Source organism: Marmota monax, unplaced genomic scaffold (assembly GCF_021218885.2).
Source record: "Marmota monax isolate L192 unplaced genomic scaffold, Marmota_monax_Labrador192_F-V1.1 WCK01_AAM20220418_F8-fsc00098, whole genome shotgun sequence".
Classification (NCBI taxonomy): Eukaryota; Metazoa; Chordata; class Mammalia; order Rodentia; family Sciuridae; genus Marmota; species Marmota monax.
In genome coordinates, this window is record NW_026694639.1 from 367952 (window position 1) to 388666 (window position 20715).

Consider the following 20715-nt stretch of genomic DNA (forward strand, 5'->3'; position numbering starts at 1 on the left):
TCAGTATTGCCATTTTATTAATTATTCTCTTTTGTGGTTCCTTTGTTTCTTTTTTTCTCACTGTTTTCCCTTCTGTTTTTTTTTTGGGGGGGGCGGTGGGGAGGGCAGTGGTATGCTTTGATTTTTTGTGTGTTTGTGTTTTGTGTATCTACCAGAGATGTTTTCTTCGTGGTTAGTATATAAAACATGGATAGTATATAAAACATCTTACAGTTATAAGATTCTCTTCTAAACTCCTAAAAATTTAATTTCAATCACACAAGTTTCACACTTTTACTTTTGGCCCATCTTCTTATGTGTTTATTAACAACTTGTGGCCTAAGTTATTTTTTTTGTTACTTTGTTGTCTAGAGTTAAAAGTGATTTATATACTACCATTGCAATATCAGTATTCTGAATTTGACCATCTATTTATCTTTACCAGTGGGTTTTACACTTTTATAAGTTTTCATGTTGTTGCTTAGCACCCTTTAGTTTCCACTCATAGAATTTCCTTTACATTCTTTTAAGGCAGGTCTTGTTGTGATGAATTCCTTCAACTTTTGCTTGTCTGGTAATATTTTTTTATCTCTTCTTTATTTTGAAGGACAGCATCATTGCTGGATATAGTATTCCTGGTTGGCTTTTGATTTTTTTCCAGCTCTTCAAATATATCATCCCACTCTCTCATGGGCTGCATTTCTGCTGAGAAATACGCTAGTAACCTTATAAAAGCTCTCTTATATGTGACATATCTGTTTTCCGTAGCTGCTTTTAGAATTTTCTCTTTGGCTTTGACTTTGAGAATTTGATTATAGGGATTCAGAATATTCTTATTTGTGCTGATCTTTCTTGGAATTCTTTGAGCTTCAGGAATCTGGATGTTCTTATCATAAGCTCTCATGATTTAGGGAAGTTTTCAGCCATTGTTTCTCTTAAGAAACTTTCTGCACTTTTCTCTTTTCTCCTTCTGAGACTTTGATACTTCATATTTGCATTCACTCCACACTGTTCCAAAGGTCCTTTCTGCTTTCTTCTCTCTTTTTCATTCTTTTCATTGTTTTTTTCTATAATTGGTTAATTTCAAATAACCTGTCTTCAGTTTCATTCTTTTTCCCCCCTGCATGATTGAACTTGCTGTTGAAGCTCTGTTGTAATTTTAAGTTCAGTTATTGTAGTTTTCAGAATTTCTATTTAGTTCTTTTGATTCTTTCTTTATTAGACTTCTGATTTTGCTCATGCATTTATTTTCCTCGTTTTATTTGTCTGTGTTGTCTTCTGTGTAATTCATCTTCTTCAAGATGATAACTTTGGATCCTTTGCCAGGCAATTTGTAGATCTCCATTTCTTTAGGTTTAGTGAAGGGAGTTTTATTAGTTGGTAGTGTCGTGTTTATCTGATTCTTTATTATCTATGTATCCTTATGTTGGTATGGGTGTTTCTGATCTTTATAGACTGTTTTTGGCAGGTAAATACTTTCTCTTTTGAGTCCCTAAGGTGATGGAATTACCTCTGGAATTTCAGTTAGGTCATGTGGCTGCTGTTGGGTCCTCAGTAGGGTTCATGGTTGGCTGGCTTATTACCAGGGACTTGAGAAGACTTGGACTCTTCCTAGTCCCTCAGAATACTTGACTGCCTCTAGGACCTTGATCAGTTGGGTAGTGCTACATGAAGGGTTTGTTTTAGGTTCTGTGGTTGGTCCCACAGATGACAGGTCTGTTACCAGGTATATAGATGAGTGTGTCTCTCTTCAAGTCCCTGGAAGGGCTCCTGCTGGGTCATTGGATGGATTCCTGATTGGGTAGGACTGGTCCTGGACTACAGTTGAAAGGAGCTACAGCTGAATTTCAAGGATGTTTCATGGTCCATAGTTGAGACTGAGGGCTGCAGACCTGCACCATGGACAGAGGTGAACTTGCCTTCTGCCAGGTTCTTATGGAGGCAGGACTGCCTCCCGACCATGGCTGAGTGGGTCTGGAGCTAGGTCACGGGGTTGATTCAGAAAAATGTGCTCTATATGTGTAATATGAATTGTAATGCATTCTGCTGTCATATATAACAACTTAAAATTAAAAAATAAATAAATAAAATCTTAAAAAAAAGAATATGCAAGTGCACTGAGATCAGTGAACCTGCCTCAGGCAGCATGTATGGTATGTCTTCTATTTGGATAGGAGGTCTAAACTTCTGTCTGAAAAAAAAAATCTCTGGATGGACAGATCTGGTTCTCGACTGAGAAGGAGCTGGATTGCAGAGCCAATGGGATTGAGACCTATGAGCCTTTCCTCCCTGGGTAGGAGAGACTGTTGCTGTCAGATGGCAGCTAAAAGGGGCTAAATTACTGGGCACTGCAGAATTTGATATGGTACTGAAGTCAATGGCCTAACTCCAAGGCCATGGATCACATGACTGCTGGTGGGTCCCTGAGAAAGGGAGTCTTCTCTCAAGCCACAGGTGAGAGAAGCTTTAGCTGAGTTACAGGGCCATTCCTCAATGTTCATGATGAATGAGGGTTCATGACCATAACTGAGTCCAGTAGACCTGTCAGAGGTACTGACAGGCATGACAACCTTGAAGTCCCTTGACATATGGATCTGGTGGTAGGACCAAGGCCAAACAGGTTGTATCCAAGTCCATAGAGGGATGAAGCCATTTCTGGGTCAGTTGCTAGAATCATGGTTGGTGAACCTGCCATCTGGATATAGGCCTGTCTTATCAGAACAGCCCTTCTCCATCTTGGGCTTCATTAGGGCTGTGCAACATCCTACCCAGGTCACAAAGCTCCCACAAAGCACTTTTGTTGATGAATAGCTACCAAATTCTTGTTGTTTTGAGGGGGATATCACTGTGTGGGGGGAGGGGCTCCAATTCTGCCATTTTATCTTTACTATTATTATTTGCATGGCTGATAAAGTTAGAGTAATACATCATGCTTTGGGTCTTATAGAAAAATGCCTGATTCTTTAGCATATGCTGTAATGTAAAAAAAAAAGTTACTACAAATTGTGTTCAAATTTTTAAAATAACATGACTTCACAAGATAACAGCTAAAATAAAACAAGAAATGGTTTCCAGTGGTGTTAGCTGAGTTTCTGATTTTTAGTGTGCCTTTTTTTATTCCCAGAAATATTTTGATGTTGAAGAAGAGAAGGCTGCTTTGCCAGATGCAACAAATATCAAGCTGAATATTTTGAAAAAAAAGCTGAAAGAGAAAGAACGAATTATTAGGGAATTGAAAGAAGAACTAGAACGTTATGAAGAAGCTGGATTGCTAAAACTTGTAAGTTTTCAAGATAAAGATCAATTTTAATACATGGAAATGAAGTCATGGATTGCTAAAAGCTTAGGTTAAGGATGAATGAAATTGAATGGATGTATCTTGGACATCTCTCTATAATATAAGCTAGTTCAGCACTTTATTGCTTAATGGCATATCCTAGAAAACACATAATTATAAACAGGAGTGATATACTTGTTCTCAATTTTTTATTTACAATGAAAATATAAATAATATCATAGATTCTCTGATTGCAAAAATGTTTTCACTCTAGAAGAGCATACGATGGGTTTCTGTGGAAATTTGGAAACTTCCACCCTTTTTTGCAGTCAAGATAGTTGGAAAGACACAATGCTAAGCTTCCAAAGTCAGAGGCTTCCAGGAAGCCAAGTTGGAACAGAATGACCTTTAAATAAAAAATATTAAGAAGGAAAAGTTCAGGGCTGGGGATGTGGCTCAAGTGGTAGCGCGCTCGCCTGGCATGCGTGCGGCCTGGGTTCGATTCTCAGCACCACATACAAACAAAGATGTTGTGTCCGCCGAAAAACTAAAAAATAAATATTAAAACTCTCTCTCTCTCTCTCTTAAAAAAAAAAAGAAGGAAAAGTTCATATATTTCCCTCTCTTCCAGTTTTCCCTGTCTCAATGGGACTTTGGAGCTGCTTTATTGCTTAGACAAAGTACTGATCAGGAACCAAAATGTAAACAGTAAGAAAGCAGAAAGGAGATCCTGAATTCCTGTCCAAAAGGAGAATTGTTAAGGGCTTTGGAAAGTGTGACCCTAACAACAAGTTCTCCATTTCCTGTCAGCCCTGAGGTATCAGCTATCTCAGGTCCAGCCATAACCCAGAGTCAGAGAAGAATTTATTATTAGGTTGTAAGAGCAAGAAGCTAACAATTGTTTGATTGGGAGAGTCCAGCAGAAATTTCAGAACCCTGGGGAAATAAAAATATACTGAATGCCAAACTACAGACTGAGTCTCCCTTATCCAAAATGCTTGGGACCGGAGGTATTTCTGATTTCAGACTTTTTGGATTTTGAAATATTTGTATATACATCTTGAGGATAGAACTATATGTTTCATATATACCTCATACACATAGCCTGAAGGTAATTTTCTACAATATTTAAAAATAATTTTGTGCATGAAACAAAGCTCCATAGTATATAATTTTCCACTTTGGCATCATGTTGGTGCTCAAATTTTTCAGAGTTGTAGCGTTTCAGATTTCAGATTTTCAGATCAAGGAAGCTCAACCTATAGCAGGTCCCAGATATTTTATTAATGGTATTTCATTCTCACAGCTCAGTTTGCAGATGAGGAAGCATCTTGCCTGCTTGCCTAGGAGTAAGCAGAACATCCAATTTCTGCATTTATTTTTCTTTGACCTTTGCATCAGCCTACATCTACTCTTATTTTTTGGAAAAAATAATTTAACGAAAAAGACTAAAAACTATAATAACTTTTAATTCTGCCTTGAGCAAAGATATCAAGTTTAGCTGTGGCAAGGCAATTCTGGTTGTTTCCCATGTGTGAAACACAAGGTGATACCTACCTAGCTAAGGTGGAGTTAAGGTAGGGTTCCTGCAATACTGAATGCAAATAGTATTCAGTATTTTCTTTAAAGAAAGATTAAAAACTAAGTTCTGGTTAGTATGGGGAAATACAGACACCCTTATAAGCATCTGGCTTTTGTTCTATAAAATGTATTGAACAATAGGCCTCTGGACATTGAGAATCTCTCAATTCTGTAAGAGAGTCCCTTACACTCTGGAAATCTTTACAACTTTAAATGCTGTCTTCAACAGGTTATCTGGTCTGTCTAGATGTTCTGGGGTAAGAATGAGGATGGACAGTGGCTCCATAGGAACAGCATGTAGGATCCTGCACCCACTCAGGTGCAATCAGTCTGTCCTGTGGATCACAATGGCATCCAGGAAACCTTGGTATTCTACAATAATTTGCCCCCAAAGAGTCCACACCGGATTTTTGTAAACATTCTAAGATTTGTGGATGTTGGGGTAATTCCAATTAGTCAGGTTATAGATCACTTTCAACAAAATGTGTGGCCCTGTCTCCTGACCCTGGGCAATTCAAAGCACACCAGTGCGCATTTCAAGAACCCAGACCTGAAGGCCACAAAAATACATCAGAATTTGTAGCAAATGAATATACGGACAATACCTTTTAAAATCTAAGAACAAACTTTCCTCAGATTCCTTGCCACTTAAATTCTACATGATGTATCTTCCATATTTGAAATTTCATCTTATACAACTGCCCCCTCTAGTGGTATAAAAATCCCCCTGAGACTCCATCCAAATCTAATGTGCAATTCAATTTGGAACACAGAATTTGGAGGAACAATTAAAATTTTCAAAGCAGCACTGGAAATAACTTGAAAAGACCTGAAATAAGCAAGCTTTATTTGATTATCTAGAATTACCTAGTTTGTTCTTACTAATAAATTACATAAGTAGTTGTACAGTTAATAGGTAATTTATAGTTAATATTTCTGAGAGACATGTGATGAAACTGTAATAGGAAAGGATAAGTTTAATAAACAGCTAGTTTACCTCAACAACTTTGTGAGGCCCTAAGCAATTTAGCAAGACCCTGTCTCAAAAAAACAAAACAAAAGAAAAAGAAAAAAAAAAAACAAGATGTGGTTCAGTGTTTAAGCCCTTTGGAGTTCAATACCTGGTACAAAAAAAATTTTTAAAAACAGTTTAAATTCTATTATAAACAAAATGGAAATAAGAAAAGGAAGCTCTTCAAGTTATAGAACCCTCATTTCCAGGTGAGAAAATCCTTGACACAGAATTTTTTCTGAGAGCAACTTCATTCGGGAAAAGCATTTTATAATTTTTAATATATGGAAAAACCCATGTGACCTTGCTACATACTGCTGTAGGTTACCATGCCGTCTCATGACTAATCAGTCCCCTGGAGAACTTATGGAGGAAGTTAGCCTGTCAGAGTATGTGTATGCATGTGTATGTGTGCACGTGTGTTTTAATTTCAATCAGAGTTGCTGCGTTGAACAGTCTTGTCATTTTTCTTTCTTACCCAAATACCGATGAGCCATCACACACCCTCCCTTCCTTGGTGAACATGTCTGCTAGTTGCTGACAACTTTGAAACAGAGCTGTCAATCAAGACCAGCAGCTCTGCAGGGCTGCGCAGCCCCAGTGTGCCACTTTCCTGGTTGTCACTCATTGAGGAAGCACCTGCTCATCTCCGTGACTGTCATGAGGCATGGGCATACATTAGAACCCTACTCCTCCCCTAACATCAAATTGAGATGTCCAAGTATTGTACATGGAGCCTGAAGAATTGAGATGCCAATATCACAGAAGGGAAACTGCTGAGAAGGCACATAAAGTGCTCTGAACCAGGACTTCCCAGACTCTACTGTTCATATGAATCACTGAAGATGTTGTTAAGATACAGACTCTGACATAGCAGAGCTGGGCTGGAGCCTGAGAGTCTGTATTTCCAAAAAGTTCTCAGGTGCTACTGGGGCTACTGTTCAGCAGACCACTCCCTAGCTAGGAAGGTTCTCAATTTTTTTTTTTTCAACTCTTTTTAGAAATGATTCTTTCAAGATTCAGTTTGGGATTCTGAAAATTGGAAACCAGGATTCCGTCTATTTTGTGAATATTCACAAGAGAAATAATGTATGCACTTTCCTGAAGTCCTAGTTTTCATAGTATGATAGTAAAAACTTGAGAATGGCAAGTTTCTTAATACATTTAAAACTCCTGAAGGATCCTGGATTACCCACAGTTTCTCTTAGAGTATAATGTGACTTAAAAATAGCTACACCCAATCAACCACCTTTTAAGGATCACAATCCATCTTAACCTTGTTTTATTAATGCAGTTTACTTTAAAAGGAGTCTTGTGGTTTAAGCAAACCAAAATTGGTGATGTGGGCAGATGGCAGAAGAAACATCACCACAAAACCTGCCACTCAAGAGTGTAACAGAGAACCATAGCAGCCCAGAACTATCCCTTTGTTCATTTTGCTAATGAGTGTCCTCATTGCTGTGGGCGGCTGAATAGTTAATGACTTGCAGTTCCTACAGCGGACAGATGGTGGGGACAGAGCTAAAGGTTACCCTCATCAAAAAAAGAGGGTGGTTGAACACTGATAGGTGGAGGAAAACCCCTTGAATTTAATGTGTTTTCCTTGGGTCTTGCTTTCATACAGAGAGATTCCTAGATAACAGATTTAGGTGTTAGTTGCACTAGCTGTGCATTTTACAATTTATCTTGATTTTTTCAAATAGTTTTCCTTTAGTTTATTATAATGGATGCTTGTCCACTGGAGAGCTTCATAATCCACCATTATTGGGAAATGTATGTTTAACTCTATTAAGCCAGTACTGTTTGTTTTTTAAAAATCCTTTTAGTCTATACATACATTCTGTGATGGTCTCAAGTTGAGCTGTGTGAGACAAGAAGTTAATGATTGGGATTCTTGCTTTAGCTTTTATTATTTGGGGAGGGTTCTTCCTTTACTAAGAACACCAAGTTGTTTATTAACTACCTACTAGACTTGATAATATTTATTAGTAAAGCATGAATTGGGCTCAAATAAGTTAAATAGTAAATCAAAACCTTGAATATTTGTAATTGAGCTTAATACAAAACTCAGAATATTTTAAATCCTACTAACTCTGGTATGTAAGAACATAACTTAGTAAGCTGGGTTTTTTAAAAGGTTTATTAATGTGTTACAAAACATTTCAATCATTTCTTGTTCTTTTGAACCATTATGATACAGGGGAAAACATTTAAGTAATTTACTTCCTGATATCTCTAAAGTTAAATAAGAGTCCAGTTCCAAAAGGAAACCAGTATATTAGAAGAAATATTTTGGTTTTGAGAAGATATTTTATTATTATTAATTTTGTAAAAGGAATTAATTTTGTAAAAGGGTTGAAATTCACCTGTAGATTACTTTAAAATTCAAAATTATTTGAAGACTCTAGTAATTTTGAAGTAAAGCCTGAAGACTTTTCTTTCTCTTTTAGCATAATAACATGAGTTTAATATTTTGAGATTATGTAACTGATTCAATATTTTGCCACGATGAAGTATTAAATTCTGCTTCAGCCTCCCCAATCCATTACATCTTATTTTTTTTTTTTAATGTGTGGTGGTAAAATCTAGACAACCATAAGGGAGCATATTCAGATGTTTTCAATAGCTTTGAACCAGACAAGAAGAAGAGGAGAAAAAAAGAGTGGCTGTCCCAATAAGCTTCTGTTGCGTAAGAAAAAGCCTCTCCCATAATGGACATGGCAAGATTTAAACAAAAGACGCACATAATAAAAATGTAAATGAGTTTGCTTTACTAAAACTATAACTTTAAAGTCTTTTGTTGTAAGTTATCCTGAAACCTTCTTACAAGGTAATCACTGTTTGCATAGAGATTTAAACCGAAGTCTTCAATAGCATTAAACGCCTGCACAGTCCCCGGGTGACAGGCATGCAAAGCCATGTTAATGTTCAGAATATGAATTGCCTCTGGGTGGCTCCTCCACCAAGCAGAAAACCAACTGCGTGGATATCCGTGCGCCTGATGGGCTCCATGCGGCTCCCAGCCTGAAAACGTCACCACTTTGACATGTGATGTGCTCCTCAAGACACTGGCAGCGCTGACACTGGGAAATGCCACAAAGGCAACAAGCCCCCCTCCTTAGCCTTGCACTTTGCCACCCCCTGGCGCTGCCCGTCCGCGGTCTCCCCAGCCTGCCTAGTTACGGGCGGACAGCACTTCAGACACACAGAGGGAAGTGTGGGTGGAGGGGCCCCAGCTGCCTCCCCGGACACAGCCTCCATAGTGAATTGACCTGAATGATGAGGGCATACAAACAGTATGATATGCATTATTCCTGTCAATAAAATGTCCCCATGTGTTGTGGGCTTTGTACAGAATGTACTGCAGCCTTTCTTCCAGCAAGCTCTATTTAGTCTCCTTCCTTTTTACTATTCATATTATAAGTGTGTAATAGAATTCAGAAAATTATATGATAGCTCTTCTGTATCAGTATTGTCCCCGTGTTGCATATTTAAATCCTCGGCTCCCTGCTTAGAAATATGGAATTCCCTATCTTTCAGGACCTCTTTGCCAAAGAGACCAGCTCTCCAAGACAAACCTTTGAAAAGGAAAACTCCACAGAGTACAAACAGGAGAATGAGAGACTGCTTCAAGTGATTGCAGATCTGGAAGAAGAAATTCGACTCAATATCAAAGAAAATTCAGTACTAGGTAACCTTTTGGAATCATGTGTGAGAAAAATTGGGCACTTCGTAGATAAGTTTGTTCTTCCCACACATAACGTTCGTTTGGTTATTTTCATTTAAAAGATCAACTTGATAGTCATCTTTGCTTTTGCTTTGAGATAGGACTCCAGGCTTGGGGGAAAAGATTTCTTGTAATCCTGAGCCCCATCTTATTACCTCAGGGTGTTATTTTCAAGCCACGTTTTGGCTTTTGCAATGCTCACCAGTGTTCTACCTCACTTAGAAATACGATTAACAGAAACTTTTGCTGATTTATCCTACATGCTTAAATGATTATCTGAACTATAGCGTCTGAATTCTTAAGTATACCTATTGAGATATGCTTTGTAGAGAAATACCTCTTTAAAAAAAAGTGCTACTACTCAATTATCTTTAATTTTCTATACAAATTTCAAATCAGATGCTCATGGGTACACTTTATACCCTTCTTTTCCTACTGTAAATATTGGTAAAAGTTGCATTTACATGACCAAAGTTAGATTGCTTCATTTAACTATTGTCTTTGTATTTAAGTTAATGGTTATGATGTCGCCCTTAATCTTTGATATGAAAAGAAGTAGGTAATGAGCAAGGAATACAAAAATTATAGCAAAATATTGATCAAATCAGATATGGTAAGGGGTTCTTTTAGTATAAAGTTATGCTATACCAGCGTCACTCCGTTTCTCCTCTGTGGTGCTTTCTCAGGTTTTGGTAGTTCTTATTGAGTTATAAAGTGGCACCTGCTAAAGCATTCTGTATTGGCTGTGACTAACAGCAAAATGTCCACTGCTAGTATTGATGAATAGCTTTCAGCTCTCAGCCACACTTGGATCTTGAACTTACCTCTTAATCCCTATCTGACCAGCCGTCCGAACAGCAGGAAGAAAGCAGTGAATGTCAAGGGCAGTTGTGAAGGTCACATTCCTGCTAGGACTTGCATCCACCATGCCCACCAGTGGTTTCCCAGCCTGCCCTGAAGCAGGCAGCTTGAATACAGGGCATACGCATGTAATTTCATGGTTGGCCTCTCTCTCCTTTTGTTTACAGAAGATGAAATTATAAATCTCAAAGAGATTTCAGAGCAGGATCAGAGAACTATTCAACAGGTACGTAATATTTTCACATTGATAAATGACTCTTTTAAATTGAAATATCAGTACCACTGGCAAAATGACAATGTGTTCGGAGTATCTTAAGATGTAGAGAAAAGCTGTCATATGTTTCCCATTGTATACGTTTGATTAGGTATTTCCTAGTTCTTTTGGGTAGTAGTGAATTAGAGTTCTGTCTTGGAAATGCACAAGTGTATGGATGCTCCCTTTATTGGGGGTAAAATGGGCAGCAACCTTGTTGATTATAAGGAACTGAAGTTTCAGGACACGGGGATGTGCAAAGACATGCTCATGGTTGTAAGGAAATTACATTACTAAGAATAAGCACTCTTAGTTTTAGATCCGATATTGGTTCACTTTCAGTATATGAATGAATGGGGCTTATGTTATCTGGAAAACCTTTATTTAGAGCAGGGAATTCTTTTTGGTGTCACGAAAATCAAGATTTCCCAGTACATCTAATGCAGCAGGACCATAGCAGTTCCTGCCCTTGCTGCACAACCCAGGGGCCCCTGCTTTGAGCTCTCTGGGTCCTGTACCTCCCCTATGTGGCGCTCAAAACACTTTGTAGTTATGATCAGACTTCCCCGCCATACTCCAGGAGGACAAAGACTGCGCTCAGTCTCTGGTTATGTTCCTAGAACTGAGCACAAGTGCAGGGCACCCTGAAAACTGGTTTTTGAGGGATTAACAGGAAGAAGATGTATTTAGAGTTCAAAAATCCATACAGGTGCTAGGCATAGTAATGTATGTCTGTAATCCCAGAAATTTGGGAGGCTGAGATAGGAGGATCAAAAGTTCAAGTCCAGCAATTCAGCAAGGCCTTAACCAACTTAGGGAGATCCTGTCTCAAAATAAAAAACAAAAAGGGGTAGGGATAGTGCTCTGTGGTAAAGCCCCTGGGTTCAATTCCTAGTACCCTAAACAAACAAGCAAACAAACAAACTAAAAAACACATAGGAGAGAAAGCAGATTCTCATGCCCAGATTATTCCAAATAAATTTATTTTCCAGTAACTGAACCAAATATCAATTTTAAAGTTAAAATTAGATAAAATTAAAAATCCAGTTTCTCTCCTTTTTTTATTGATTTAAAAAAATACAGCAGAATGCATTACAATTCTTATTATACATATATACTACAATTTTTCATATCTCTGTTTGTATATAAAATATGTTGACATCCAATTCGTCTCTTCATACATATACTTTGGATAATGATGTCCATCACATTCCACCATCCTTGCTAATCCCCTGCTCCCTCCCTTTCCCTCCCAACCCTCTGCCCTATCTAGAATTCATCTATTCCTCCTATGCTCCCCCTCCCTACCCCACTATGAGTCAGCCTCCTTATATCAGAGAAAACATTCAGCATTTGTTTTTTGGGATTGGCTAACTTCACTTAGCATTATCTTCTCCAAGGCCATCCATTTATCTGCAAATGCCATGATTTTATTCTCTTTTATTGCTGAGTAAAATTCCATTGTGTATATATGCCACATTTTTTTTATCCATTCATCCACTGAAGGGCATCTAAGTTGGCTTCACAGTTTAGCTATTGTGAATTGTACTAAAAATCCAGTTTCTCTATTACACCAACCACATTTTCAAAATTACAGTGGCCACATACGCCTAAGTTTAGGTTCATGTTTCAATTAGGTCTTATGTTGCCATTTGGAATGTTCTTCAATTTTATATAAAGTCACCTCTGAGAACTAATTTTTTAAAAATTAATTTATTTTTTATTTGTTCTACTTAGTTGTACATGATAGCAGAATGCATTTCAATTCATCATACACAAATAGAGCACAACATTTCAATTCTCTAGTTGTACTCCGTGTAGAGACGCACCATTCATGCAATCATCCTGTACCTAGGGTAATGATGCCCATCTGAGAACTAATTTTTAAAGAAATGGTTACCCTGATAGATCAGAGTTGGGAAATGATTGCTCTGATCACTGAACTCTACAAAATGATCTTATTTCCTTGTGCTTCACCCCATTGCACTGGCCATGATGTAGATTCCTTTTTTTACTAGGGTAGCAACAGAATTTGTAAACAGACAACTTCAACCTTCTTGGCATTGACTTCTAGGGTTAAAAATGAAATCTCTGCTTCTAGTTTCACTTAACCTACCAGAGAACACCAGTTTATTGTAAATGTTTCTAAAACTCGTCTATACTACTATCAGCGAAAAGAAATTCCATAAGCTTCCTACTCTCTGAGAGATACAATAAAGAATTAAAACACAAAAAAAATGTCAATGGCAAGTCATCAATTAGGAAGAAACATACACTGCATTACTGGTTGTACCCTGTGTGAGTTTAAATATATCAGTTAAGTGCTGCCTCAGCTTTTGAGACCTGCACTGGTCATGGGTAGCCACTGGCCACATGTGGTTACTGAACACTTGAAATATGGCCAGTGCAACTGAAGAACTGAAAGTTTTTTTCTTTTGTATGTTTTTATTGGTGCATTATAATACATAATAGTGGGGCTCATTATGACATTTTTATGTATAATTTTTAGTTTACTTCCAGCTGCCAGCAAACTTCCAGCTGCCAGTTGATGATTGGCTCACAGCGGCCCCAGCAAACTTCTAGCTGCCAACTGATTGGCTCCTCTGCGGTGATGCTCATTGGGCTGTTTCCCTGCCCTTTCAGACCAGGGAGCTGCTCATTGGGGGACTTCTTTTGGCTCTGCCCATGCGACCCAGCCAATCAGCCTCAAGAGCAGGAGGAGTGGGGGAGGTGGAGAGGCTTGTGGGAAGCTGGTGGTGGCAGTTGGGCTCTGAAGGTTTTTCCTGGGGAGCTGTTTTGTTTGGCTGTGTGGTTCTAAAAATAAAGTTCGTTTCTTTTGACAAGTGGCTCTCAACAATGGACCTTTATTTTATTCATTTATTTTATTTAATTAATTTATTTTTTGTGTGGTGCTGGGGTTTGAACCCAAGCCCTTGTACATATAAGGCAAACACTTTACCAACTGAGCTATATCTCCAGCCCTGTTTTATTTATTTGTTTATATGTGGTGCTAAGAATCGAACCCAGTGCTGATACATGCTATGCAAGTGCTCTACCCCTGAACCGCAAATCCATCCCCTCATTGCTACATATTTATATGTGTACACAATATAACATATAGTTTGGTCAATTTCATTCCCAAAAACCTCCCCTTTCCCTCCCATACTCTCTCACCTGGGTCCCCTTCCTCTACTGGTCTTCATTCTAATTTTGTAAATTGCCCCCCCACACACTTTTCCCTTTTTGTTCTCCAGCTTCCACATTCGAGAGGAAGCATGTGACCCTTGACTGAGTTTGGCTTCTTTCACTTAATATAATACTTTCACGTTCCATCTACTTTCCTGCAAATGAGGTAACTTCAGTCTTCTTTATGGCTGAATAAAATGCCATTGTGGACATATACCATATTTTCTTCATCCACTCATCCATTTTGACACATACCTAGGCTGATTACATAACCTAGCTATGTGGATTGTGCTGCCATAAATATGGGTATGCATGTGTCACTATAGTATGCTGACCATAATTCTTTAGTATAAATACAGCTAGATCAAATACAGCTAGACCGTATTCCTAATTTTTTGAGGAAAGTCCATGCTGATTTTCATAGTGTTTGCACTAATTTACAATCCCACCATGTAAAAGTGTTTCTTCACATCCTCAAGTGTTCATTATTATTTGTATTCTTGATGATTGCCATTCTCATGAGATGAAATCTTAGTGTAATTTTGATTTACATTTCCTTAATTGCTGAGTACATTGAGTACTTTTTAGTATTTTTGTTGGCTATTTGTATTTTTTCTTCTGAGAAGTGTCTGTTTAGTCATTTGCCCATTTATTGATAGAGTTATTTGGGTTTTTTTGTTACTTTTTGGTATTAAGCTTTTTGAGTTCTTCATATATTCTGGATATTAAGCCTCTGTCAGAAAAGTAGCATCAACAGTGTCTCCCATTTTGTACATTCTCTCTTACTTTTTCCTTTGCTGTACACAAACTTCTAAATTTGATGCCATCTCATTTAAATTTTTGGCATTACTTTCTGGGTTTCAAGAGTCCTACTGAGGAAATTTTTTTTTTTTACTGGTTCTTTTCAGTTATACATGGCAGTAGAGTACATTTTGATATAATTATACATGCATGGAATATATCTTATTGTAATTAGGGCCCCCTACTGAGGAAGTTTTTGCCTGCACAGACATGTTGAAGTGTCAACCCTATGTTTTCTCTTAGGAGTTGCAAAGTTTCTGGTCTAATTCCTAAGTCTTTGTTCCATTTTAAATTGACTTTTGTGCAGAGTGAGATAAGAATCTAGTCTCATTCTTCAACATTCAGATAACCAGTTTTCCCTTCATCATTTGTTAAAAATGCTGTCTATCTAGTCTCCAAAGTATGTTTTTGGAGCCCTTTCAAGGATTAAATGACTGTATCTGTGTGTCTGTATTTGTGTCTTCTATTCTGTACCATTGGTCTGCGTGTCTATTTTTATATCAGTACCATACTATTTTTGTAACGATAGCTCTGTAGTATAATTTAAGTCAGGCATTGTATCTCCAATATTGCTTCTCTTGCTTAGAATTGCTTTGTCTATTCTGGGTTTATGATTCTTCCAAATGAATTTTAGGACTTTTCCCCCCAAGTTCTTTGAAGAATGTCATTGGTATTTTGATGGAGATTGCATTGAATCTCTATGTCACATCTTGGTAATATGGTCATTTTAACAATATTAATTCTTCCTATCTACGAACATGGGAGGCCTTCCCATCTTCTAGTGTCTTCTTCAGTTTCTTTCTTCAATGTTGTATAATTTTTATTGCAGAGGTCTTTCATGAAGAAAGAAGACTTCAGTAGCTTTTGTGTTTTAATTCTGATAATCTAAATTTTAATTAAATTTAATCTAAATTTTGTTTATTTTAAATTTAAATTGAATAACTGATACTTGTTTCAGTTATTGGGGAAAATCTTTAGGTATATTTTTAATTGCTTCGGTATGCGAATCTACTTTTTCATATACACAGTTTTTAAAATTTAAAAAAAAAACTCTAAAAACATAACTCTCAAGTTGAGATATGTGTAAGTGACAGATACACAATGGATTTCAAGGATTTAATATAAAAATGAAAAATAGCTCACAAATAATTTTTAATTTGATTACACATTAAAATAATAATATTTTGCATATATAGGGAAAATGAACATTGTTAAAGTTACTTTTTTACCTTTATAACAAAGCTACTGCAAAATTCAAAATTATGTATATGACACATTATATTTCTATTTGACATATATACTTTAGACAAATATAGCACTTCTATCCTGCTTGATCATTTAAGAAAATCCTTTCCTCTTTATTTCTTTCTTTGTCCTGGAAGTCCATACAAACATGAAATATAGGCACATTTTGATATTGAGCAGAAAGATTCTAGAACCCTAGGTTCCGGTTCCATTTCTGCCACTATGTCCCCTTGGGCCAGCCAGTCCCTTCTCCCCTCCCTCCTGTTTCTCCCAGGCTTAGTGTGTGTAGAATATGATAATGTAACGAAAGGGATTTGTCCATTAGAAAGCAGATCAGAATTGTGGAAGGAATGAGAACTGATATTTGCTGGTTTGTTTCCATGATACTTCACCAAGTCAGCAGTGCTTCTTAGGTTTTTTTTTTTTTTTTTTTTTAAGTGCTAAACACTGTGCTACTGTGGAAAAAAAATTAAAGTGCATATATTGACACAATTGACCTCAGCTGGGAGGGATGCCCAGTCTAGGAGATAGATAAAAACATAAAGAAGTAGATATGGCCATATTAGAAATATGCACGTAGAAAAAAGATACCTGGCCTCATGTGGAAGGATAAGGCTTCACAAACAGTAGTCCCATATCCTATTCTGAGGGAGACCCACTCCAAGGTAAGAAGTCAGAAGAGCTTGTATAAAACAGGCTATAGAGTATGAATACCTATAGTGTGAAATATGTTCATGGAACTGTTTGCAATTTGATATAGCTAGAGGATGAAATAAGAGTTAAATGAGACCACATGGTGAGAATTTGCGGTAGGTAAGAAAGAGGTTGAAGCCTGGGGAGTGGGGAAGGGATAAGAAAAAAACAGAAGAATAAAAAGGACAACTCAAGCTTTTGGATAAGCCACATCCCCCCCCCAATGATATTAAAAACAAATTGAAAATGGAACTGAATTTGGGTAGGCTGACCTCTTGCCAGTGATGTGTGCTAAGCACTATCCAATGTGGAGTTCAGTAGCTTTTGTGTTTTAATTCCAATAATCTAATAACAGGGATAGGCGTATCTGTCCTTCAGCTATGGCCACAATACAATCCATTCTCATGAATTTCATTCTAGAAAGGAGACAGACCAGGAGTTGGGGTTTTCAGCATGCTACGGTGCACTTATGAGGCATGTCAGAGATCCAGGAAGCCTAGACGAAAGATACTGAGCTGACTCCCACAAGAGGGGCTAGAGTTAGCCAGGAGAGAGGGAGAGTGGGAAGTTCATCCTAAGCACAATGAGGAAGCATCTTGCAGGGAAAGATGTGTAGTTTGCTAGAGCTGAAGGGTCCATAAAAGTAAGGGGTGACAAGGGACAGGGCACAATTGGAAAGAATTAATATTCATGTCAAGTGTTTGAATTACCTTCCAAGTACATCAAGGAGCCTTGAACATTGTGATTGGATCAGATTTGTGTTTCAGGAAGAAAATGAATGGAAGGTAGGAAAATGTAGAGCCAGAGAGACCCATTAAGAGGATACTTGGATAAATCAGGAAAACTATAAAACCCTGAAACAAAAAGGATGGTGACCTTGGGGTATCTGTTAAACTAATAAGTACATGAATTAATTGAGTTGAGTGGATGTCAAGGTCAAGGGTTTAATTTTACAAGTGTTTAAAACACACAAATGAATTATTATTTAAAATGCCATGCTAGTCACATGGGTACAATAGTGAAGTATATAGGCTTTTGATGGCTATTTTCAATCAATATGAATAGGCTTGATATTCACATAAATATAACACAAAAAACTAAGAGAAATGGGTTATATAAAGAGTAAAGCAAACTTGCTCTTGTGACATACTAGGACTTGCTTTATTATGTATTGGTCTCACATTTGTGAGAAGGGTGGGGTGAGGAAGGTTATAAATATATTGGCATTTTCTGTGTACATTTGTTTGCTTATACAATAATCCTATAATAATATCATTAACATAATAATCTGTACAAATTTAGTTTTTCCTTTGACCACACAGGAATGAATTTTTTCTCATATCAAAAAATGATTTTCCAAATTCTACTGAGGCAAAATTTCAGATGTTCTGTTCTTATCTTGAATTAAAATGTAATATTCTTCTCTATTTCAGTTAATGGATAGCAGAGAAAGATTAAGATATGAACTTGAGTGTGAAAAATCAGTAGTTCAAGATATGGTAAGATGATTTATTATATTTTTTTCCTAATGAATTTGAATCCAAGAATGTAATTTAAATCATGAAACTTCCATATACTCAATTTGTAACTGTTTACATCAAATTATTCATTTGGCCTTTATCAAAAAAAATGTAAGTGCATGCATGGCAAACATTTTAAACAAGCATTTTTGAGAAAACAGCTTGAGTAGCAGTATAATCAATATATTTATTAGGTGATAGAAACTTGCGTAAGAATAATGATTACCATTTAAAAGACAGTTCGAATTTTTTTTCATTTTATGATGGAGATCTAAAAACAAAAACAAATGAGAAAGCCCAATATTTTGAAGGATTTTCTATTTTTAGTTACAAATTGTCACAAGTGACAACAACAACAAAAAAAGAAGCCAGTAGATATTTTGGCATTCTGTGTTAGTCTCATAAGAAAACACTGCCTTTTTATGCTCTTTTAAGAGAACTTTCCAGACGGCTGGTCTTTTATTTTATCTGTTGACTCCCCACCCCCCGGCCCCCACCCCAGCCCCCGCCCAGCTTATGGTGTTGTACTTGGGCTTTCAACTGATCACCACTAGTATGTCTTTGTTACAGTAAACTGACTGTGTTTATTATAATAAAAAATAAAACACAGCTTGACTTGCGTTCTAAATGTGCTTGAAAAGAATATGATACTGTTTAGAAGAGAAAAGGTTGTTCATAGGAAATCCACACCACTGCAGATATTGAAACATTCGCTTTTTTACAGCTTGTCACACTTTGTGCCAAGTCATGACTGTTTCCCCAACTCTGTTTTGTTGCTCTCAGCACCCTGTGTTTTGGGTTCCTTGTCATAGAAATTAATGGAAACAATGCTCCTGGATTACAATAAAGCCTTCTATGAAACCAACTTGGGAAAGCAGGCGATGGGGAAAAATTATGGTCAGCAGCTAGTCACAAAAACCATATGCTGACAAAATATGTTATTTTGAACCCTTTATTTTTAAATACCTGGCACATGAAAATAGTCCCCATAACCTGAATCTACTTGGTCAATTTCTTCTACCGAATCCTTCACCCTGCTCAGCCATTTCTGCGAAATCCAGGCTCTGCTTTCAAAATCAAATTTTTAAAAAATATATGCAATGTTGTCATTAAAAGAGGAAGCGTTTTTATAGGGTGGGAAGCAAATGTTACAGGGCTAGTTTGTTAGGGCAACAGAGAAGAAATTAAACCCCCCAGTTGATGGATTTTTGCCTTTATTAGGAGCAGACCTGATACCCTTTGAATTACTTTGCCTTTTTTTGTTTGTTTGTTTGTTTAACTATAATCATTTTACGGGTGCTATTGTACTCCCCACAGAGGAACCAATCACGTGTTATTTTCTTGGTTAGAAGTTTGCTGAGCCCCAAGCTGGTTGCCAAGCAGCCAAAGCCCACATCCCCAACCCCACAACAGCACCAGTGCCTTCAGGATGCTTAGAACTAGTTTGGGGTTTCATGTTTTCAATAGAGGGAATGGTTCTCCTTGTGGTCAGGGTTTCTATGGCGTACCTGCTTTGGGCCTGGGGAGGCCACTATTTCCCCCCTCACACCCCCAAGGCATTCTGCGGTGCAGTTGGAGGGAGACTGGCTTTGTTGCTCTTTGGGCTCCTTTGTTCAGTGTTGCACTCCTTTTTGTTCATAAATTAGGATTTAGGAGAAGTGAGAGAAGGTGGAGCGAACTACAGTCATTTTGTAAAAATCTAAAAAACGTTCTCGCTAAGAGGTTTTTGTTCTAGGCTTGTCTGTTCCTGTTTCCAGTAGAGTCTAGTGTAAAAGTCAAAGATCTGGTAATGAAGAGGCACGATCAATAAGAATAAGTAAGCAATGGGATTTTGAGTGATTGTATTTTTAGATTAATTTTGGGGAAACATATCAAATAATTTTGTATCTTCCTATAATTTCCAGGCCGAGTGTCTTTTATTTATCTTGAAGTTAACAAAAGAAGGAGAAGGTCCTCGTCAGAAAAGTACCACAATTTATCTCTTTCCTTGGCCTAATTTCTTTCATCCCAGTGCATGTGATTTCTCAGAACAATCAAGATAGGAAGGAGGTACAGAGTTGCTCTAGTCCCATTCTGGGGGCCCAGCACCAAGTGACCACTACATCCACCTGCTCCTGTAACTGAGTTCCTGATGTCTGAGTTCCCTTCCAGGCATGCTTCAAGGATGCCCAATCCTATTGCATGCGATGTGTCAGCATTTGCCCATCTAGCTGGGATGCTTCCTGTGGTCTGTGCAAACCTCCTCTGACATTGAAGTTCTTGGAATAGTGGCCCCTGAGACCCACATAACAGGAATAATGGTTGAGTGGGACTGTATCCCTATATGCCACGGCAAGCAGAGCAGCAAGTTCTACTGACCTTGGGGTCTCTGTTTCACTCTCAGTGAGTTCCTGCCCACCAGTCAGTCAAATGTGCTCCACACAGTCCCACACATCTGGTAGCCCTGCTTAATCTCTATAATCTGCTTATAAAGTCAGAGAGGCAGAGGGGAAAATCTTGTGAAAGGAAGAGTTTCCTTGAACAGAGGTTCAAAGCTCATTAGAATGAGGCCCCCAAACAATACACCTTACAGGAAGTCAG

The 20715-nt window shown here is 37.6% G+C and overlaps 1 protein-coding gene across 1 annotated transcript in view; it reads left to right on the forward strand.

Moving 5' to 3' along the window:
* CUNH10orf67 (chromosome unknown C10orf67 homolog) overlaps positions 1-20715 on the forward strand; it is a 118424-nt gene that overhangs the window by 24412 nt on the left and 73297 nt on the right. Inside the window, exons 5-8 of the mRNA XM_058572309.1 lie at positions 3104-3259; positions 9390-9540; positions 10605-10663; positions 18049-18114. Of these exons, the coding sequence (XP_058428292.1) occupies positions 3104-3259; positions 9390-9540; positions 10605-10663; positions 18049-18114 (432 nt within the window). The remainder of the gene's footprint in view (positions 1-3103; positions 3260-9389; positions 9541-10604; positions 10664-18048; positions 18115-20715) is intronic.